At 38.0% G+C, this 24,866-nt stretch overlaps 1 protein-coding gene across 1 annotated transcript in view; it reads right to left on the bottom strand.

Annotated features, from left to right (window-relative positions):
- Lpcat2 (lysophosphatidylcholine acyltransferase 2) overlaps positions 1 to 24,866 on the bottom strand; it is a gene marked incomplete at its 3' end in the record, with an annotated part of 67,718 nt that overhangs the window by 17,774 nt on the left and 25,078 nt on the right. The window contains 3 exon segments of the mRNA XM_005388319.2: positions 10,158 to 10,311; positions 11,340 to 11,465; positions 14,194 to 14,276. Coding sequence (XP_005388376.1) covers positions 10,158 to 10,311; positions 11,340 to 11,465; positions 14,194 to 14,276 — 363 coding nt within the window.

Here is a 24,866-nt window from a genome sequence, read left to right as displayed (position 1 = left end):
TGTTTTCTTTAACACATGGGAGCACGCCCTACCTCCTTCTATCATAACCAATGGTTTGTGTAAAACTTTACCGTGGTTGGTTTTATTTCTCATGGGCATAATGAAACGGCCTCTGAAAACTACAGCATGTTTGGAAAAAGTACCACAAAAGGACTGCTTTGCTTTTAGGGGATCACAGAGGCCATCTGGACTTAGACAAATTTAAACCCATTCATATATGCTTCTCCCGGAGGAAATTATATGGGTTTTGTTTTTGTAATATTGCCAATTAGCTTGATAGCATCCACTGTCATATACAGCATGCTGCCTTATGCCTATCTGAAGTGGTTATGCAATGAAGTTTAAATCCAATTCTTCTTATTTATTTTCTGTGAAGAAGGAGGGCATTTGGCTAATAGTTTCCCATAAGCCATCATAGAATAAAAGACTGCTATTAGATTAGCAACCCTTTCCTTCTCTGGACTATTTAACTCCCTATGGCTACTTGTTAGAATATTAATAACAACTTTAGTTTCTATCTGGGAGTGACTCTACTATGCAGATTTGGAGAAAAGGGGCAGAATAAAAGTTCCCCATTTAACCCCAATTTAGGGGGGAAAATTATTAAGCTTAAAATGTAAACAACACATGAATGCTATTAGCAACATTATTCATAAAGCCCAAAGTGGAAATAACCTAAGTGTCCACCAACTAATAGATGGATGAGCAAAATGTGATATGTCCACATACAGAAGCACTACTCAATAAAGTGGGATGAAATTACTGACCCATGCTACATTGGATGAACCTGAACGCCTGTGCTAAGTGAAAGAAGACAATATAAGAAACCAGGTTGTCCATTTAATATGAACCTGAAAAAGTAAATAAAATCCAAAAGGTACAATAGATATTGTGAAAGGGAAAGAAACTATTCAAAGGGGAGGAACAACTAGGATGGGGGAAAGGAGAAAAGAAAGAAAGAAGGAAGGAAAAAATATATACGTATACACACAGGGGAGCTGGGATAATTGTACTGCTGATTTCTACTGATCTATTGAAAAAAAAGTCAATGCTTAAATTTTTTTTCTTTTTTTAAATTTCTTTGACCAATTTTGCATGCTTATAGGTGGTAATCTGAGCAACTAATTTGAAGAAAACAATATGCAATATAACAATCATTGTTGAATTCCTATTATCTTGTTTACTGAAATTCTGTATCATTTCTAATTTTTTAAAATTATTTTTAAATTTTCTTTAAAATAAAAAATAAAAAAAGAAAGAAACCAGGTTGGACAATTCGTTGTATGGGAAATGTCCAGAAAAGGCAAAGCTATAGAGACAGAAAGCAGTTTAGTGGCGGCCTAGGGCTCAGAGATACGTAGGTGACCAGAATTCAGTTAATGAAATAAGGATTGATAGCACATATAGGGTTGATGAAAATGTTGTAAAACTTATTGTAAATGATGGTTGTACAACTTGATAAATTCATTTAAAAATCACTGAACTGTGTGCTTGAAATGAATTATATGATATTTAAAATATGACTATATGACTTAAAGTCATTTTTTAAAAAAAAAAAAAGGTCAGGAGTGACAGCCTATAATAAAAGGAATACTGAACTAGGAATTTTAATCCCAGTCCTGCGTGCAGTTAACCAACTATGAGGTCTACGCCATGTCACTTTCTTTCTTGGGCTAGCAGCCTTCTGCAAAATGAAGACGATGGGGAGTTTGATACCAAAAGTCCTATCAGTTGTACAGTTCTGAGATTTTCAGGAACCATGAAACCATGACATCAGCATCCTTCTTAAGTTCAGTTTTTGAAATGCTGTATAAAAAGGCCTAAGCCTTTTAATGCTTCATATTAATTTAATTCAGTCATTCTCCATCTTGAGTCTGGTTCCAAAATTTTAAAGATACACTCACTTACCCTTACCTACACTTTAACATAATACCTGGTTTTCAAAAACTATTCCTGACTACAAATATGTTACTCCCCCAAACTGGTTCCAAAAGGTAGGGGGAGTGAACCTGATTGGCCTTACACACGACTCAAAATTTACACTGTGGGTGAAGCTAATGTCTAGTGCAGCTTTCATCCAACTCCAACCTGATCTGGACTGGAAATCCCTAATATGTTCATTAGAATGCCATGGTGGCCAAAACAAAAAACCTTTCTGGATTCCACACAGGTAATACCTAATTTTTGCCTTATCACCTTAGACTGTCACTCTGTCATGACAATCAGTTTGACAGAATTTGTTCTCTACAAAGCCCTATGCTTAATTTCCTTATGCTCTTGGAGGAGGCCTGTAATTGCTCACTTGTTCTAAGTTGGAGTTGTAATCTTTCTGTTTCTTCCATTCATCTCTCAGTCATACAAACATTGAGGACCCAAAAGTAAAGCACATAATTCTCATGTCTAAGTAGTTTTATTTCTAGTATAATGACACTCAAAATGCTACTGTGGATCTGAGGACTAAGATAGAATGGTAAAACACACAGATAGGGTTACCAAATTTTCAGGACAACTGAAAAGTTCACCAGTCCCACTGGGAAAGTTACAGACTTTTTCTAAAAATTGTATCATATGCATTATAAAGTAGAATCCATATAGCAAATCTTGATTAACTAGGATTGGAATCAAGATAAGTTCTTCACATATAACTAAGGAATACTGTATTACTTATCTTTGTAAGTATTTCTAATAACCAAAACTGAACTACGAATTTAAAAAGTAGAAGATTTTACAGTATACTTCTAACCATTTCAATTCAATGCCTAATGAGGCATTGCCGTAATTTTCAGCATGATCAAAAACCTACAGACGACTGCAGCCTACCTCCTCTAACAAGAAGGAGCAAGCAAGGATTCTTGTTATTACTGGCACTCGGGACTTATATTGAACTAATACCAAGAACAGGGCAGACAGGAAGAACTTAGAATAAAGAAATACATTCATTCCTCATAATGAAATAGTAATAAAATATATACAGAAGTTTATAATAGCCCAAAAGCCTGGCCTGCCAAAGTGCTACAGTATACACAAACTTTTCCTGTCTAATATTTAAACACAGAACATAGTAAGACAGAAGAGCTAAATACCGGATAGCAGAAATGGGAAAAATCACAACAGTTGTCAAATTGCTTTATAGACTGGCGATGAAACCATCCAAACTGCACTGCACAATGGTTTATTGTGTACATAATAGTATTCATAAGTAGAGAGTGAGCTCATGCCAGGCTATAGCTGAAGAATTAGAAATCAATCTCATTCTTTTCCTCTCTGTGAAGATGAGTAATAAACCACTAACTAGAACTGTGGGAGGTTATTAACAAGAGGTTAATAACAGATTACTCAAGAATAAAGATTTAAAGAGATCTGCTTTAAATCAGATGTGGAGTATCTCACAAATTAAAATGGTCACTGCAAACACTGACCTCGGTCTTTCAATCCAGTCCTCTAGCATGCTTTATTTTCATCAGCTTTGGAAATATATCACAGATTCTCCAATCAGCCAGTGGGTCAAATGCAGACTGATAGTTGTTCTGTAAATAAAGTTTTATTGGGATACAGCCATGTCTCTTCATCTACTTATTGTTTATGGCTGCTTTCACACTTCAGTGGTGAGATGAATAGTTACTTCAACAGAGGCCATAGGCCTACAAAGTGAAAAATATGTTGTGCCTGACACCTTATGGAAAAACTTGACCAACTCTGAAATACAGCCTTGCAACCAGTGAATACCATACTGTAATAGTAATGGTAAGATAGATTATTAAGCTGACTGTATTAAGAGATATAGTGTGGAAGACATGCTAGTAGCAAGAGGGAAGAAGCAGAAGACATGGCATGTGGGCAAACTCGCAACAAATATCACGTGCTTACTGAAATATTTGAGGACTACTGCATAGGTACAGGAGGTACTTCTGTTGGATCCAAAGTCTCTGCTCAACAAGGCACTGCAAGACATTGTTATAACTGTAAAAATGACTGCCTTATAATTATTTCTAATTTAGCCAGTATTACTTCCTAATCTCATTAACTGTCTTTCAATCTCTTCAAGTATACTAACAAAACATCTAATATTTAATTTGAATTATGAATATAAAAAATATTGGGATGCCACTGTTTTAAATCATTGTTTAAAACAATTCCAATTTCTCTGAACATTTAACTAATTCCCAATTAGGCTCGATCTGGAGAGTTTAGTACTTATTTATGAAAATAAAGAGCTAAATTAAACCCAAAGATGAAAAAAATTCATTGTTATTGATGTCAATATTTTCAAAGAGACAATACCTTTCCACAGGAAATTTTCCAAACTAGTAAACTATGCCACACCTGGAATTATGACTGCCACATTTCTGCTGAACCTTCAAACTGTCTAGAACAAAATATATGAGAATGTGAAGAATATGTGAGAAGGAACTAGTAGCATATTTTAAAGGGTAAATTGAGTCAAAACCCATGATAAAGTTTCTGTAGATGAGCCAGGAATGTCGCCAGGGTGAGAAAGTATGGAAATGGTGGAAAGATATTTAGGTCTTCTTTCCAGTCCCCAAATTCTAACCACAACTACATCAGGAGAGACTTGGGAAAAGGTTAAGAAAGGAAAACAAGTCAGGGGGAAAGAAGGATAAAGTGGGAAGGGAACAAGGAGGGGGTTATAAGAGTTTTACACTGCAAGTGTCTATAGCTATTGAAACAGTAAAAGGAACACCAGGCCACTTCTTTCCCACCCTTCCTTCCCCACCCTACCCCTCATTAGGCATTGAATTTAGCAAGATAAGCTACTCTGAGAGAAACAAACTATGGAGTTGCTGAACTTCCTTGCTTTTCTCAAACACTTCCCAGCTCAATCACTTAACTAGACTGAGAAAGTAAACCTGGCATGAAAGGGAGCTTGTGCACAAGGTGTGGCAGCAATTGCTTAATTCTGCTTTTCAAAACAAAGAACATCCTCACAGGCACAGGCATGCAGGTCTGGAGAGAGAGAGAAAGAGAGAGAGAGAGACAGACAGACAGAGACAGAGAGACAGAGTCAGAAAGAAACAGAGTCAGAGACAGACAGAGATAGAAACAGAGACAGAGACAGACAGAGATAGAAACAGAGACAGAGACAGACACAGAGAGACAGACAGAAATAGAGACAGAGAGAGGCAGACCGACAGAGACAGAGAGGGAGGGAGGGAAAGAGAGAGGGAAAGAGTAGGCGGAGGGGGAAGGGAGCTCAAACGCATTAATCATTAATTCTCCAGACTATTTCCTCAATCTTCTAGTACGTTGGAAATCAAAAGAAAAACACTTTATAATCTAGCTTCTGGGGTTTTTCTTGGTTCAACCTAATGGTTTTATTTTCATCCGTAACACTAGCAGGAGCCCAAACAGACTGATGCCTGTTGATATCGTTTAAACATAACAAAGAATTGAACTATGTACACTGAGGAAAGGAAAGAGATTTTCTTCACACAGACCTTTTCCTACTTTGGGCCTTTTCCTACTTTCCAGTTACTGATTAGCAGAAATAAAATACATGTTGTTCCCAATTCAGTTTAGGATGAACACAATTTTATGATCCGTGAGCCATGTATGCTGTTTTTATGGATGAAACAGAGTTTTAAATGGGTGTCACCACATTCACGGGTTGATGGCGGCACGGTCACCTGGCCCTCCAGTCTGGTCACCATCAGAATGGAGTACGAGCACCTCATGAAACACAGGGAGGACTTAGCAGCTGTAATGACCATGTGGAGGGCAGGCCCGGGACACCACAGTGATGGGGGCTGACTTTCCTACTACCCTCTCCCACTTCATGGAGAAAATTATTACTCATTCAAATGAACTGGTAGTAAACCAAAGAATTTTTTTAAAAACTCAGAATGAAGAATAAACCATTATCTTTTCACATAGAGGAGGGACACACCTTCGGCCTCCATTAAAGTGAATTCCGGGTCCCTGCTCCTTCAGCAGGAGGAACTAAAGGTCAGTTATCGTTAGCAAAGCTGGAGCCACCCCTACCCCACCATGAAGGTACTTCATCCTGGCTTGAAACCTTCTGAGGAGGGAGTGGAAGAGAGGCAAACTGGCCCTTCATGGCCCCTGCCTACCAGCCCCTAGTCCTGGTGCCCTCACAGCTGGCTTGGGTAACTCTCTTGCCCCTACAGGCTCTGATGTATTGCACACCTGTGGGTTGAACAGAGCCTATGAGCTGGGCTTTGCTAATAGAGGGACAGCCACTGCACTTTGTCAACCAAAACCTGCCCAGCAGTTGAACAGCAGTTTTGGGAATAGTATCACTGGGTGGGAGAGACATCTCTAAAACAGAGATGGCGATGTGGGCAAAGACAAGGGAATGAGCAGCATAAGGCCCCAACTGCTGCTCCCACCTCCTACAGCTACTGAGGCAGACATCAGACAGTGGGGAACTGAAGAGCAGCGGTCTGCAGGGCACATGGCCAACGCAGGGTGGCTTTTAATCAGAGAAGGGTGGACACCCAGCACACACCTGCCCCTGACCTGCATGTTCTGCACCAGATAGAGGACTTCGGAGTAAGAAAAGGTTCCTGAGAATCGCTGGCATGTAGACAGGCAAGAGGAGCACTGCTCTGCAGCAGCTCTAAGGAGGTCTCAAGCAGGACACTGATGGTGCTGCCTCCCATCTGCTAAGACATGGGATTGCGTTCTTAGGAATTTGGGATTGCCCTCCAGAGGTCCTCATAGTTTGAAGACAATACTGCACATCAGTAGTAAGGTACAGGCAGAATCACAAATCACTTCTGGTTCTCAAAGGAAGAAAAGTCTAGCAGCTGTTCCTGCAATGGGTTCCTGCAATGGGCTGGGTCTGGCTTGGTCACTGCATGACAGGCAGACTGGTGGACTGATAGATGCCTGCGAAGACCATGCTCCCAAGAGAGCTGAGTAAGCCTTCCAATAAGGAAACTTCTTGGCACACAAGCAGCCCCAATCCTTAGCTCCTAAGTGCCTGACTCTCCTTGCATTTTGGGACCAGGCCACACCACGGAAGCAGAAGTGAGTAGCCAGCCTGGGAGCGAGTCTAGGTGCAGCTCCACAGCACCAAGCTGAAGATAACAAAAGAATTTCAGCAGGGGTGGGAAAGGAAAGAGCAGTTTACATATCAGATGTTGGTTTTGAAACAGTCTTGTTGAGCTCAGGAAATGAGGTAGATGGAAGAAAGCCCAGCCAGGCTGTCTGTCTATCCATCTATCTGTTTCTCATGAGAAGCTCAGAGCTCGTCATGTATAGAGGGGTACCACTTGGGGTTTACCTTCCTACAAGTTGGGCAAGTGTTAGCATTCATCAGGGAGTCTCAGAGGCACTAGGTATAGAAGATGTGGACAGACTTCATAGAGACAATGAGATATTCATTCTACATAATATCCAAATATCTATCCATGTAGATGGAACAGCTGATGGCACCAGAAGGCTTTAGTCTTATGGCACCCCAGTCCCTGCCATTTCTGGGAGTGTGAGTGCTCACACACATATCACTGTTGAGTTTTGCAGCAGAGATGAATGATCTAAGCCTGTCATGCCCACTCATTCTCCAGCTTACAAAGAATTTTCAGCCATGCAGATTTCCACTACCTTGAAGTCCTCATCCCATAGGCACTGTCACCAACTCACTGGAGCAAGTAAATACCTTTGTGAGCAACCTAGGAAACCAGCACAAACAAGACTCTGCTGTCTCAGAGCTACCCACGTCCACTCTGCAGGTATCTGCCCTGCCCCTCACCAGCTTATGGTTTGCATCTAGAGCTAAATTTTACCACACAAAGAAGTAAAGAAAACTCAACAGTTACAAATGACATGTGAGCCCACTGAAGCAATCCGTGGGGAAATGTGATTACCCAAATGACCAGTCTCCAATCTGCCTCTGGCCAACTGTCTCTCTTCTAGTTCAGAGTGAGTCAATCTTGTTAACCGAATTGACTTGCTTTTCACCCTTGCTTCACCTCTCTTCCCCACTCCCAAATCTTCCTATCCTTAAAGGTGCTTTAGAAACAATGCTGTTGGCAGCTGCCCTCAATCATCAGAAGAGAAAACTGGTGTCCTAACAATTCTGTAACTGTCCCCTATGACTGACAGTCCAAGGACAGTGCCATCTCAGCACATACTATTTTTACCTTTGATTAAAAATTCTTGCAAACCTGATGTCTAAGATATGCTATAAACTTCCTCCTTTGTCTCTGTTTCATATCCCTTCCCATTTCTCCATTCCATGTACTTTTTTCTATCCCTTCCTGTCACCAGTTTCAAAGACAGAGATATATTTAAATTTTGCTACCTAGTTTCTAGAGTCATAGTGAAAGTTGCTATATAAACATCAGAGAGGGGCTGGGGATTTAGCTCAGCGGCAAAAGCGCCTGCCTGGCAAGCACAAGGTCATGAGTTCAGTTCCCGGTACCGGAGGAAAACCAAAAAAATAAAATAAAATAAAATAAACGTCAGAGAAAGACCTCTGGTTATAAAGGTGAAAAGATACCTCTAATTTCCCAACTTTCGTGGCTACATACAATAATTTCCCTTTAATTCTTCATAATACTTTACAATAATACTGTGGCACTGGTACATTATCATTTTATGCAGTAGGACAAATTATTTGTCTGCTGTACGCAAGCCCAGAAGAGAGGCTCTGGCACTATATATAGAAGAAGTTTGCTTAACAGCATTATGTTATAGAATAGTTCATCTATGTGATCACAGAAGGGCACAGTTGGAACATTAGGGTTCTCTAGAAAACAGCCTTTTCCTCTGTCATCACGATATAATTTCTTTGCAAAAGACATTTTCTAGTGAACTGGGACTCCTGGTACCAGCCAAAATAGAACAAGCCCAGTGTAACTGTTCTCTCCGAATTACAACTAACATTTCTAAACAAAATACAAAAAGCAACCACCTCTGGACAAAATACCAGGAGAACTGGTAAGGAAAGTTAAAAGTTAGGGAGCAGTGGGGGTGCAAAACCTCGGAGCTTTAGTGGCAAAAGGACATTTTCAAATTGTTACAAGAATAGTTAACTCAGAATTCTATATACCACAAAAATATCCTTCAGAACAAATGTAAAATACAATCATCTTCAGGTAAAATACAGAGATCACACTCCTAAGTATTTACATAAGTAAAGTGAAGTTAAAACCTACATTATACCAAAACCTATACATGAATGCTTAGCTCACAACTATATACGTAATTGACCCCAACTGGACACAAATCTAGTGTTCCTTAGCTAAGGAATAGATTAACTATGGTACATCTATATAATGGGATACCACTCACCAATAAAAGGGAACAAATTATTGATACGTACATTACTGAACCTCAAATGCATTATGCTAAATGAAAGAAGCCACAATCAAAAGACTAAAATAGTACATGATTCCATTTATATGGCATCTGGAAAATGCAAAACTATAGGGATAGAGAATAGAACAGTGACTGTCAAGAACTACAGGTAGGAGAAGGGCTTGACTGCATGGGTAACGTCAAAGGAATTATCAATATCATCATCATCATCACCATCACTTTTATAGCCATTGTATCTTGAATGTAGTGGTAGTAACGTGTTTACGTATTTGCAAGAATTGTAATCAAATGTGTATAGTTTACTACTGATTTCATACATTAAAAAACAAATTAAAAAATGGAGAACTTGAAATCTTGACACATTTTTCCTATTGAAAATTCAGTGGACAATACAATTAGCTAATGGTACATATTTACATATTCACAGGTGACAATAAATTTACTTAAAACCATTGCTATAAAACATTAGTTGAAAATAAAGTCTATTTGGTCTGCATACATTTAGGGGGAATTCAGAAATCTTCAGAATAGAACACAACCATTCACACCATCAATGTATAAATTTTGATATACAAATATTTCCAATTCCATACAATATCTGTGGCTATATGGCCATAATATTTATTTTTTGACCTGGTATTTTAAAGAGAAATAGGTACCGTCATAAATGTTACACATTCATGCACACAATTATTCATATTAAGGGGAAAATTAAGTCATGCAGTTAAAGCACAAGATCAGCCCTGATTCTTTTAACACTAACCTAGCAAGTTTTCTTAATGCCTGTCATATTAATTTATCTTCTATAGGGATTGGCAGAGTAAAACGTTAAAGATTAAGTTTTAACCTACCCGGTCGAAGAGTGCAAAAAGTTGTCTCAAGACATCTGAAATAGGTAACTTTAAATACTCTGCAAATTCTTCAATTCCAATTCTTCCTCCCTTTGAGGAACTTGCAATAGATGCGTATTCATCCAAATGCTTACGAATACCATCCCAATCTAATCTAAACCAAAAATTATAAATAAAAGTCATTAGTCCTTTCCAATTCATATGAACATCTTGTGAACATTGTTTCACTGTTTGAGGGGAAAATATGTGCTAAATTTGAAAAGGAGAATAAAGTGGGTACTTAAAAGTACATATGGAACACATGTGTAAAGCATTTAGTTTTTAAGAGCATTTCAGTACAGCTGATAAATATCCAAAATATCTGAGGGAAACAGAAGTAAACAAGAAAAGTAGTGTAGTTGAATAATAAATGAATTATGAGAAAATAAATTTCAACCTAAACAGTACTTAGTAAGTCAACAATACTTACTGAGTTATTACAAAAGAAATTATAAATTTTGTATGCAAATCTTGTTCTCAAGTTGAAACTGACTTCATCGTTCAAAAGAGGTTATGATAGGGAGGTTCATTAGACTAGATACACTTCCTCCATATCAGAGAAAAAAAATCTGGGTGATAAATACTGGAAAATGTACTATAGCGTACACCAACATCCTGTCATTGCCTTATAAAACTGAACAAGTGACCTAACATACATCTAAATGTCATAATGCACAAAGGTGTGTTTTGCCTTAAAAAATAGATATCAGAAAACAGTTTGATCTAGCTAAGTATTTAATGGTCAGTGACAGTCAGAATTGCTATTATACAAGTTTTTCACAAGTGAAATTCTGACCACCTCATGTCAGTGTCGTGTACATATGTTACCCCTTTTTAAGGAACGCCACAAGACTGACCCACTACCCTGAGCCATTTCCAAACAGGAAGACGATCTCTGTGGAGCTACATTTACAGCTATGTCTTGTTTTCACCCTGTGACTGATGCACATGTCGTTGACTAGTTTTGAAAAAAGAAAAAATGTAGGTAAAATGGGAGATAAATCCAGAATCCTGGCTTTCTTGATAAACATCACATGGTCCTAGAGCTGAGCAATAATAAAGCAAGAGAAAATAAACATAATACGATTTCAGACTCTTTTTGAAAACTTTTAGGAAAGTGCAGTAATTTTAAAATACACTTACTTCAATTTCCGGCTAATTTTAGTAAATTCCACCAACCCCGCTTCCATAGGCAATGTCAGCTGTCCCGCTGAGATCATCAGTCTGCAGTCTTCGTAGGTGTGATCTGTGACTGGGATTCCTAGTGCTCTGAAATTATTAAAAAAAGAAAACTGAAATTCAATTGTTTTTGAAAAAGTAACGATTTTTCAGTAGGCTTGAGTCAATCAGCAAATAATAGTCAATGGAAAGAATTTACTGGGCTGGGGATATAGCTCAGTGGCACAAGTGCCTGCCTAGTAAGTGCAAGGTCCTGAGTTCGATTCCTAGTACCAAAAAAGGAGAATTTACTACTTCTTAGTTCAATGACTACTGCTTTTCTTGCCAAAGACACGTTTCTCTAATTCTTCACAGACTTACAATGGCTCAAGTGAAACTCCTCCTGTCTGCATGCGTCTGTCTATGTAGGTGATAATTTTTGTGTTTCAACAAGAACAACAATAGTTGATAGTTAATACTTTTCTTCTATCTAATGGAAAATACTCAAAAGACTTATGTTGAAGTTCTAACTAGGTCTTTTACCAGATGCGGACACTTCAGTATTATACTCTAAGCTTCATTTTTTCATCTGTACATCAGAATAATAACTCTACTTCACAACGGTATGGTAAGGACAAAATAAGAATGCCTGTAAAGGTACTATTTAAACCGATAAATGGCATTTATACATGCTTCAAGTGAAAAATGTTTCCAAACCACCCTTTCTTTTTGTTTTGCATTTTTATAACTAAAAGTCAACCTTCTTGCTACAGTCTTCTAAAAATACAGAAACAAGTTGACACTAAGCTAATATTTCTTCTAGATCTAATATCCTCTATTCTCAAAGGAAAATATGTCTTGCTGTCTACCTCACAACTTTTCAGAGATTAAATGATACGAAACAGATTTAGAAAAAATAGATATTAATAAGAAGTGCAAAAAAAAGTATCAAGAAGAAAAGGTGGACAATATAGGAAATAATGCCCTAAAGATTATCTTTCATTAAAGTTTTATTCACAAATATTCAGTGAAAATCACAAAATTGCATCTTAAACTGTATTTGACTTTGTTAGATCATTGTAAGGAACATTAAATTTTGAATGAATGCAACCAGAACAATACTTAAACCTATCTAAAATAGGTTTTCTGGCCTATTTCTGAATAATAAATATTTTAGTATAAGAATATTTCAGATGAAATATAAAAAGTAAAAATATTTCAGGAATTATAATACCGAGCAGTACAGCATAATAGTTAAGAGCTTGAGCTTTTGTAACAGGATATGTGACTCCAAGTTCCAGCCCGGTTACTATGTAGTATAATTTTAGGCCGACTATTTACCTTCCAGAGTGCATTTCCTTACCTCACAGAGTTGCTATGCGGGTAATGTTAGAAAACACTAGGAAAGGGCCTACCAAAGTACGCGGTGAATATTTATTAGTAGCACTTAGCAGTACCACCATTACCTTACGCCTACTTTGCTCCTTACTATTTTGAAATGCTTTCATAATATACTTTCCTGCTTGAGTCTCATTAATAATCAATACCATGAAAACAGCAAGGTAATAATTTTAATTCCCATTTCACACATGAAGAGAAATTTTGAAGGGACTACATTCAAGTTTGTGCAGTTAAACAAGTCTTTTTTGTTTTTGCTTTTGCTTTCTATTCTTCATGTTAGGCCGTTAACACCTCTCCAAATTCAGAAGGCTGCCTAATCAAATCCTTTCTCTATTTTTAGGTACATTTTGGGAAACCAAAATATCTGATATAAATTCTCTCAGTTCCTGATACTTATCTTAGTTCTTATGTTCTTTTGAACATAAACTGGTATGAAAACATATGAAAGAAACAGAAGAGAATAATATAAAAGCAAATTTTGTAGTTGACCTAGACACTAGACAAAGCAAGCATACTTAGCAGCAAAAAAATTTTTTTTGGCTAAATATTCTTTCTATTTTTAAACAAGATTTATTTTACTGTGAAGTATTAAGATATATATGTGTTTATATATATGTCAAATTATATATAGTTGTATGTTAAAAATCTGGCTACAAGACCAAATTCAGCTCTGAAGCTAAATTTGGAATTTCTATATTGAATTTTTAATAACAGAAAAGAATTACTGCTGGCCTATTAGCTCCAAATCTCCTCCCTCCTGCTAAGAGAGGTGATGCCCGGAGAGAGGGTGCATATCTGGAGGGTCTTGAGGCTATCTGGGTGGTGGTAATGGCGTAGCACATTCTTTCATTACAAGACAGGGTGATTTATCTAATCACAGCACTAACCAGTTAAAACCACCTTATGTGCAGGAAAGTACCTTATGTTTTACAGTTTCTAAGTCCTAAATTTATAGCTGTTCCTTCATAAGTGTAACTTTTTCCCTTTCCTGTGCATCTTTTCCCTTTGCAAACTTTCTCCATTTTAGCGCTATAATCATTCATACCTGTGAAATACCCTTCCTTAGGCAGCTGGACGGAGCTGAGAGAACAGAAGGCCAGCCTAGCAAGGAACTGTTGAAACTGTCACAGGCATTTTCTGACAGTGACCAGCCAGCTAGGGAGATTCCACGTCTGGAAGGTACTGCCTGATCTCTTGTGATTATCACTACCCCCCTCCCCATCTATCTGATAAAAGATGTATCTCCATTAATTTGGGGCTGCAGCTGGAGAAATATTTATATAATGTTTCACTGACTGTCTTTGGGCACATTCCTGGTCAAAATGAGTTGGGAAGTGAGGCCCTCATGGGAGGAAAAAATGCCTTAAAACTATGTTAAGTGACATTTACTAATAATTTTCAAAGTATTTACTGGTCATAAGCTCATACAGATACTTACTCTGCCATTAAATTCCGGACTCTACTGGCAAAAAGAATGGGATCCTTTATTTCTTCATCACTTGGTACCTGAACAGGCATAAACTGAAAGACAAATGTACATCTCCACAATAATTTTCAGTCTTAAGTCATTCAATGCTAAATAAATTAATTTATAAACTATCAACATATTTAATCCTCTACCTTTCTAGAACATAATTTAATGATGCTTGGACTGAGGAGGTTCACATCCAAGCCTTGGGTCTGCCTGCATACTAACTTTGCTAAACTGTCCCTTCAACTCTACCATGAGGGCTCTGATCACCCACTTCCCTGGTTGTCCTGAGGGCAAAATGAGCCAATGTCTGGAATTCCGGAAGTTATAAATCTCTGGCTATTAATATACTCTCAGAGCTGCAGTTTTTCAACTCCTACTCCTTTATGTGAAATGTTCTATTTTCTTTTCTTGTTTATTTTTATTTTTATAGTTCTATCTTCTCTACTTGTTCCAATAGCAATCATATTTTTATTATTTGAACTTGGTTTTATTATTTTTTCCACTTGAAAAATTTTTAGTATTGGCTTTCTACTTTCTTGCTTAACACCACATTTTGTTTTACCATTTTTAATTTTACTTTTCCTCCACCCACTCTTCTATGGTGCCTCACATGTATTCTCCTTGTTTGGAGTCATGGTTTTCTAACATTGACAAGCTTTTGCTGCTATTTGCAAGTCATTACATATTTTGGGGGCACCTATAATATTCCAGTCAAGATTAATTACCCCTACTCAAAATAAAATCCACCCCTGCTCAAAATAAAATCCACGTTTTAGTACGTCAGATCAACACATCAACAATCTTATGCTAAATATCATTACTCTTATGGCCTCAACTACTGACGGGACCGAAAAGCTTCATTAACTTGTCCAGTGTCATATAAGTCACATGGTCCGGGTTCAGCCCAAGGTTTTTCAGACCTGATTTTCCCCAATAACCATCTTTTTGGAGTATGGACAGCCAAGGATAGGTAATGATTAATTGTGCCAGGGGCAGGAAAATGCAGCCAAAGCTGCAAGTGGTGCCTGGGGAAAGGGTATACACAGAAGAATGAATTCTGTAGAGGGCGCCCTGCCACAGCCAATACTTTATCATCAGTTTTTAAGGATAAGCATGATTTTTACCATCAGTTACCATGTATTGAACTCTAAGTGGCACCTCGGTTCACAAACTTAATTCTCTCCATGATTCTGGTCATAAACTGAATTGGTCACAAACCAAATCAAATTCAATGGTTAGGGTCAACGCTGACCTAATAGGGGAATCTGATTCAATTCATGACCAATTTGGTTTGCAATCAGAATCATGGAAAGAATTAAATTTGTGAACCAAGATGCCAGGGTAACTATAAACAGGTAACACGCTAAGTGTGCATTATTTCATTTAAATATTCTTCTTTTTATCATAAAGAATTAGGAGTTTACAATGAATAAACTACTTGCTTAAGATATCATAGCTCAACTCCACTCAGCAAATAATGCTTAAGCACCTGTCCCATGCTAGACATTGCACTAATTTATGAAATATGGTAGTAAAGTCCTGTTCTCCAGAAGCTTTCCATGTAATGCAGTGGAAATTTATGATGCAATGAGCTAAGCAACCAAAAAGAAATACCATCCATCAAACACCTACTATGTGCTGGGTACTTTATATTATAGTCTTTATACAATTGGGTCTAGCAGTAATTCCCTGAGGCAAGTTCTACCATTCCCACCTCACAGGAGAAGAATAGGATCTGAAGAGTTTAAACAATATAGCCAAGGTCATCTACACACATAAATGGCAGAGCAATGCTTTGAAAGAAAAAAGAAAGATTTGTATAAGAAATACCACTTTTCTTTCAAATGGACTTGTTTTGAAATCTTGTTGATCATGTTAAGAAGCCTATGGCACTGGTGACTCAGACAGGAAGTTTAAGTAACAGAGTGACAAGCCCAGGACCTAGTTTTTGCACAATTTCTTGAGTGGTAGGGAGTGAACACACCAAAAGGGGAGAGGTTCAGAGCAAAACACCTGGAGGCTGCTTCAGTGGTCTCCTCAGAAACTTTGAGACCTGGAATAGGGGGAGTGAGGATGCAGAGGATGGCTGGGATACAAGAGGCATTTTCACCATTGAGTATTTAGGACTTATAGAATAACACACATTTATTTACTAACTTATTCTCCAAGGGAACAGTGGCAAGGTACAGAAAAAGTAGTCAGTTGGTTTTGCTGAGATCTTAAAAAAGATATCTAACCTTTACAGGGCTGAGGTCCTTCTCCTGTCTAATGATAAACCCTCCTAGGTGATCTCTAAGGTCCTTTCCAATTAGAATCCAATGTGTAGCTCTCTGCTGAGATTCAGTTTTTCTTTCAAGTGGAAAAACAAGCTAAGCCACCAGAGGTCCCCACATCACTTAAATATCCAGAGCGGCAAACCACAGATACATATTAATAAAAATTCCTTCCAACCTGATCTGGTAAAATTTCCTATACACGCTTCATATGAAATTTCAAGGAAGAAAACAGGTTAAGATCAATGTCCATAAAATATGTGACAAAATAAGACAAGAAAGTTAAATTGTAACTCGCCAAATCATTCCACATTTTTTAAGAAAGACAAATGACCATTTATACTACACTTGATTTATATAAGTCATAAAAGCACACACACATGAAAACCCTGAAAAATGAATTGCTGCTGGGCTGTTAATCCAACACAATACAATGAACTATGGGTTTAGTTTCTATTAGTGCAGGTGATACTTTCCATCAAATGATTTTTAATAATTTTCCTATTTGCATGGCATTTTATTCTTGAAGAAATAAATTCCACTGAGAGTGCAAAATAATTAAAAGCCTGGATTTGACACTCTTGGGCCTTGGAGGACCTGAACCATCTAAGAAGCAATTCATAGAAATCCTAATAAAAAGTCACCTCTCCGAGGATAAGACCTGGCCCTCTGTACCACATTTCCATTTTGTACAAAGTCCTGCAAGGCTCATGCTGGAGCATGAGCATTGGCACACCCTTTATTTGGGAAGAAAGACGAAACAAAGAGAGAGGAACTTGACCACCATTATCTTTTATGTCTCCTCACACACACTTAAACCCCCGGGGACTTTAGGACTCAGTTTCCCCTCCCACCTCCATCTTCTTCATTATCCTCAATAGTCACGCCAGTGACATGGGTCCATGTGACATAGACTTCACTGTCCCTTCGCTTGGTCACATTTTTCTGACCTGTACTTCAGCCACAGAAACAAACGTGATGACCCTCATTTTTTTTCCTCTGCCAAGTCCTTCCGTCACTTTCTCCTCGTTACCCATGAGTGTTTATTTCTCCCTCATCTGGCCTTGCATACGCTGTAACAACCTAGCAGTCACATCGGGGCCTGCTCATCCTGCTTTTTCCTATTTCCCTGGCATCATCTGCCTGCCCATCTGCCGTGGACCTGGGAGTCAGACACTTCTAGAAGGCCTTTCTGTCACCTAGAAGCTCTCATTTCTGCTGTACTATAGCGCCTATCACGAATCTTCTCGGTCACTTTTGATCCTGCATTCCCACGCCTGATAGAGACTGCTGAGAGAGATTCAAATAAATTACACGTATTCCATGCTTTTCAAGTTACAATTCTCCTTTTACCTCAGTGTCCCGGTCACATGTTTAGACAGAAGCCAAGCCAGGAAATTCCATTTCCATTTCTGCTTCACTGGAGACTATATCCACAGCTCCACTACCCAGCCTACTTCAAATATCCTCCGTCCCTTCCCATACTTTATTCTGCCCTAGCCTGCACCCAGGGAGGAGGAGGAGCTGACAAGTCTTCTAGGCTAACAGCTTTTTATCTCAGTCTCCCACCTGCTGTTGGGCTTAAACGAAACTATACACAACATAAAGTCAAAATTCCTCAGAACGCTGTCCATAAACTAGAGCCAGTCCTCTACATCAACGATCAGCAGCACCAGTTTATTCACTGCTTCAAAACCACATCGAGCACATTCTTTTCTACTGAAGAAATGATAACCAGGAAGAGGAAGATGGGTAAGTGACAACACTAGGATCCATCTTTTCTTTTTTTCTTGTAATAGAAAAGAATTTTAAAACCTCAGTCTCAATGAATGTGCAGTTCTATTTCCTCCCATGATTCTTCTTTTAAACCTTTAATGAAAGAAAATGTAAAAGAAGAGAAACAACCAGATGAGAAAGGAAATAAAAGTTAATACATGTCAGCGTTTACATGACCTTACTAAACCCTCACAACCCGATATGAGCAATGTTACCATCTCCATTTTCCCAGGGAGAACATAGGTTTAGAGAGATTTAAGTAATCTTCTTCAGCACAAACAGATATGTAGTAACAGAACTGCAACAGAAACTCCAGCTAGTACTCTTTATAACATACCATTTTTCTACTAGTACCTACAAATTCCAAATTCTAACAAGTTCCAGGACAAATTAGCTCTGTCAGAACAGATATATATGTGCAGTACGTATGTGTACTTTTGAGATGGAAGTTTTCTCCAAGGCTTGTTCAGGCATGTCCAACCTATAGCCTGTAAGCCACATGTAGCCCTAGATAGCTAGTTATGCAACTCCACAAAATTGTACGATTTTACTTTGGTGGATTTTTTTGTGGTGAAGAAGTAACTGAGGACTGAATTATAGGCCTTCATACTGAGCTACATTCTAGCCCTTTTTAATTTTTTTTGTTTTGAGACAGGTCTCCTTAAGTCATTCAGTTACCCAGGCTAGGTTTAAATTTGCAGTCCTTCTGCCTCAGCCTCACAGAGTGCTAGGATTATAGGCATGTATCATGATACCTGGACTTCCTGTGCGATTTATATGGATATTTTTCATGACTCAATTGTGTGGTGTGCAAATGTTGATTGTGTGGGCAACAATGAAATGGTGTTTATGATGGCTCAGGACAGAGCTAATGCTGGCTGCTGAGGCCACCAGTCAGTTAAATGGAAACCCAAGTATATCAGATGTCACACGCACTTGTGTGACTTGGCAAGTATAACACAGCTACTACTGACAACAGTATTTCAGCCTCCAAGTGTGTGCCTGCCTATGCGGCCAAGTGTTTGCTGTAAGTGAACAAAACCCTTTCTCTTCACTCAGTGTGGCCCAGGCAAACTGAAAGGTTGGACACCTCGCACCATTCATGGTAAGTACCCTATACAGGTGCATCACTGGTTTTACCTTTAATACTGTGTATTTACCGTATCTTTCCTATGTTCAGACAGAAAAACACCACCGGGGCACAACTGCAGGCAGAAGGGAGTAACATGTGAATACGACTGCGTAGCCTAGGAGCAATAAGATGTATCACACAGCCTCAGTGTGGAGCTGGCTAAAGCCAGCTGGTTTGTGTATGTTCGCATAATGACGGAATTCCCTAACACTGCATTTTTCAGGGTGCACCCTTGTTGTTCAGTGACACATAATGGGGCTTGAACCTTCCCCAAATCATTGGCATTTTGGAGACTTAAAAAAATAATACATGAATATAGGTGTTGATCATAACATTCATTGTTAATTACAATCCTTTCTTACATCAGATATTCTTTTTAAATTAAGAAATTCCTTTCTGTTAAGGCTATGATGTCCATTAGGAATTAATTTAAGCCTAATGATAGTCACTATAACTTTGTGAAGGAATTTGATAGAGTAAAATATGTCTACATGCCTACAGATTGTTTTCGAGTCTCTAAAATATATATTCTGAAGCCAATGTGCTTTGAGTGCATCCAGAGGTACATCATAGAAAGAAAACTGGACAATCAATTTGAAGGTCACATTCTATTCACAAACTAGCTGCTGCTCCCAGTGTGCTGTCTAGCCTGCCTTGGCATGAGTGTTCTCTCATACGGCCACCCAGCAAGCTCTCAATTTATGTCACAGTTTGCAGCATTTCTCACCCGCCTTCATGTTCCCTGTGCCTCTAAGCCATACCCTTCTACAGACATACTTGCAAAGTAGCTGGCTAAGAAAAGTGACCACCCAAGACACTTAGGAATACCCATTATGCCATGTTATGTTTCAAAGAATAATTTTCAGTAGGCCTGTTCTGTAAGCTACACATAGCTTTATCATTGTTCAAAGATGCCAGAGACCAATTTCCCAGGACATAAGATTTGGAACTTAAGGGGCTGGGGATTTAGCTCAGCGGCAAAGCGTCTGCCTGGCAAGCGCAAGGTCGTGAGTTCGGTTCCCGGTACCGGAGAAAAAAAAAAAAAAAAAAAAAAAAAAAAAAAAGATTTGGAACTTAAAATCTTAAGATCCAAGAGTCAAGAAATTATAACTTTTTCCAAAACAGAATCTCAATGTTGGAGAAGTAGAAAGAGATGGGGAAAAAGAGGAAATAAAATGTGTCTAAATACTATATTCACTAGACCTCAGGTATCCAAGCTTGGGGTAATTAAAGAGTTTGATAATCATCACTCCTAAAGGGAGATTTGTGAAACTAAATGACATAGCTGTCAATATACCAAGATGTCCTGTGACTCAGAGAACAACAGAGTGTATGAAAATGCACTTTTATAATCCAAAGGCCACTTTTTTTGGGGGGGATATCAGGAATTGAACTTATGAATAATCAAAATAAGAACATTCTTGAATAATCATATTGAATTATGTAATATTCAAGAAGCTCTAAAAATATGTTTAAAATAATAACCAGGATTTCCATCAACTTTAAAATAAAAGAAAAAAAAGTGTCATGTCCTAAACAAGGAAGACACCTGAAATTGCAGTTATGAAATTAACTAAGACCTCTAACAAGGTTCTGTGTGGGATGGCTCAAGCTCTGCCTCAGCAGAAATGCTGGGAAAGCTGGAACCTCAGAGGCGGGGCCCAGCTTTTCAGAGCCTCAAGCCAGGGTATGGATATATTAGTGGCTGAAGGGCTGCTGGGTTATATTTCTAACTATGTTCAAACAGTGGAGATTTAAAATATTCAAATATCATTAGGCAGATAGGAGTCATCCAGGTGATAGCATCATAAATTTAAAATAAATAATGCAAGAATAATAAATTTGATAATCTGTGGATGACGTGATACTCTATATAGAAGGCCTCAAAAACTCCACTTCTAGACTTAATAATAGCCAAATTCAGTAGTGTAGCTGGATACAAAGTCAACATTCAAAAGTCAGTAGCCTTACTGTACATGGGTAACAAACTCACTGAGAGAGAAATTAGGGAAATAATATTTTTCACAATAGCATCCAAAAAAGAAAAAGAGAAATACTTAGGAACCAATCTAATGAAGGAAGTAAAAGACCTCTACATTGAAAACTACTGTATTCTGAAGAAGGAGATTGAAGAGGATATCAGAAAATGAAAAGATATCCCTTGTTCCTGGGAAGGAGGAGCCAATATAGAAGAACCAATATATATGCAGACGGCCATACTTTCAAAATTGTTACAGATTTAATGCACCCCAATCAAAATATCTTTAGCATACCTCTTAGATCTAGAGAAAACAATCCTAAAATTTGTTTGGAACCAGAAGAGACCTAAAATACTAAAGGCAATTCTGGGCAACAAAGGCAAGGCAGGGGGCCTCAAATCCCTGACTTTAAATAATACTAAAAAGCTACTGTGATTAAAAACAGCATGATACTGGCAAGAAAAAAAAAAAACAAAAACAAAAACAAAGAAAACACAGACTTGGGGATCAGTGGCACAGAATAGAAGATGCAAAAACAACTCTAGACATACTTAGCCACCTTACCTTTCACAAAGGTGCCAAAACCTTCACTGGAAGAAAGCCTCTTTGAAAAACAATGCTAAAAACTGGCTTTCCACATTCCAAACATTAAAACTAGACCCCTATATATTACCATGCACTAAACTAAAATCAAAATGGATCAAAGATCTAAGTACTAAAAGAGAAACACTAACTCTGCTGGAAGAGAGAATAGGTAGAACTCTTGAAGACACTGGTACAGGTATAGACTTCAGGAACAAAATCCTAATTGCACAGAAATTATCACAAAGAATCGACAACTGGGACCTCATCTTATTAAAAAGCTTTTGCACAGGAAGAAAAACCACCAACAGAGTAAAAAGACAATCCATAGCGTGGGAAGAAAATTTTGCCAGCTATTTCTCAGACAAAGAACTACTATGTAAAATATATACAGAGCTCAAGAAATTCAGACTTCTCCAAATTTAAAGACCCAATCCAAAAATGGACATCTGAAATAAATACACTTCTCATATGAAGAAGTAGAAGCCACAAATAAATATATGAAAAAATGTTCCATATCATTGGTCATTTGAGAAATGCAAATTAAAATAATGCTGAGATTCCATCTCACCACAGAAAGAATGGCTGTTATCAAGAAATCAACCAATAACAAATGCTGGAGGGGCTGTGGGGAAAGGAACACTTCTCCGCTATTGATGGGAGTGCAGACTGGTGCAACCACTGTGGAAAGCAGGGCGAAGATTGCTTAGAAAACTAGGACTAGAGGTTCCATTCAACCCAGCTATTCCCCTTCTTGTATCTTCTTGAAAGAATTAAAAACATCATAGTATAGCAATATATGCACACCCATGTTTATAGAAGCACAGTTTGTAATAGCTAAATCTTGAACACAGCCCATATGCCCATCAAGCGATGAATGGATAAAGAAGATGTGTTTTATTTTAATAAAATGGAGTACTACTCTGCCATAAATAAGCTTGAGATATTTCTAGGTACATGGATGCACCTTGAGACTATACTCTTAAGTGAAATAAATCAAACTCACATGTGTAAACACCACATTGTTTCTCTGGTGTGAGCAACTAAAAGTGTACGTAAGGACGAAAGTATATAATAGTTATTGTGAAACAGGAAAAAAATGTTCAAATAAGAAAGGGAACTAGGGAGGAGGAAGAAGGAAAGGAAGGAAGGGAAAAGAAAATGTTGAGAAAAGAAGGAAAAATGGAAACAAAACTTTTGTGGATGGGGAGGGGATAAAGGTGAATGAGGGGAGAGGGAAAAAGGAGGAATTAAGTTATATCATGCACAGGTACAAATTCCCTATGATGAATGTGATCATTATGTGTACTAAAATGTACCAATAGACTTAATTTTTAAAAAAAAGAGTACTGGCTTTGAACTCCATAAATTCCACCCTCTGCCCTGCACCACAACTCCCTACTGATTCAACTATTTTCAACCAGCTGAAAGCTATTTTGTTTGTGAAGCTATAGAACAAAGGATGCATTCTTTTCTTTGCCAGGACATATTATCCAAACAGGTTTCAGAACCAGCTGGAGAATGCAAATATTGTAATTTCAAAAAGAAAAAAAGAAAGAAAGCTGTGACATGGAAAGGAAATGTGGTAATAGTAGTCAGGGCAAAAGATGAGGAATTTACATATCTCTGTTGTAATGCGGTTTGACCACTGACACATGTGCTGAAAAAAAGTACAGTTCTGTGTGCACTTCCACATCTGTTGATAGATCTTTCAGCTGGAGAGGCAACAGAGAAGAAAGGCAAGAGGGGTGGATGTGTGTGTGTGTGTGTGTGTGTGTGTGTGTGTGTGTACCTGCATGCATATCTTTCAACTCTGCAGGGCAGACGGAATGACTGTTTAAAGTATGAGTTGTTTTGTTTTGTTTTAGGAAAATAAAATAAGGTTAAACTATCTGAGCAACTGTTAAAGAAAGGAGAACAGTGCTCAGTGTACTCAGGAATAACATGATATAGGACTTCCTCAGATATCCAGAGTGGGGAGAAAAGCTTCTAAATCAAGCACTTTAAAGGCACTAAATGCTCTAGATAGAAGACCTTTGCCTGAGGGACAGTTAATTTTTTTTCCCAATTTGTGGGTTTTCTTTTTACTCTGCTGGTGATTTTTTTTAGGTGTGCAGAAGCTGTTCAGTAGGATGAAATCCCAGTTGTTGATTCTTTGAAGTGTTTCCTGGGCAGTTTGGTTTTTGTTCATGAAGTCTTTGCCTACCCCTATGTCTTCAAGGTTTTTACCTACTTTCTCTTCCAATAGATTTAATGTTTCTGTTTTAATATTTAGATCTGTGATCCATTTTGACTTTAGTTTGGTGCATGGTGATAGACTTGGTTCTATTTTCAGTCTTTGGCAGGTAGCAAGCCAAATTTTCCAGCACCATTTATTAAAGAGGCTGTCATTCTTCCAGCAAGTTTGTTTGGCCCCTTTATCAAAGAATAGGTGGCTGAGTGTGTTTGTGGTTGTGTCTGTGTCTTCCAGTCTGTTCCATTGATCTTCTGCTCTGTTTTTGAGCCAGTACCATGTTGATTTTATTACAATAGCTTTGTAGGTGGGGCTGGGGATTTAGCTCAGCGGCAAAGCGCCTGCCTGGCAAGCACAAGGTCGTGAGTTCAGTTCCTGGTACCGGAGAAAAAAACTAAAAAAAAAAAACAAAAAACAAACAAACAAAAAAACAATAGCTTTGTAGTATAATTTCAGGTCATGGATTGTAATTCCACCTGACTTGTCCTTGTTGCCCAAGATTGCTTTTGCTATTCTGGACCTCAAGAATTACAAAACATCAGGCCCCCAAATTCAAAGACCCAATCTAAAAGTGGGCAGCTGAGATGAATACACACTTCTCAGATAAACAAATACAAATGGCAAATAAATACATGAGAAAATGTTCAACATCATTAGTCATT

This window comes from Chinchilla lanigera, unplaced genomic scaffold (assembly GCF_000276665.1).
Source record: "Chinchilla lanigera isolate Chin_1 unplaced genomic scaffold, ChiLan1.0 scaffold00032, whole genome shotgun sequence".
Classification (NCBI taxonomy): Eukaryota; Metazoa; Chordata; class Mammalia; order Rodentia; family Chinchillidae; genus Chinchilla; species Chinchilla lanigera.
The sequence above is the reverse complement of the archived record's forward strand: the minus strand, read 5'-3'. Positions and strand labels throughout refer to the sequence as shown.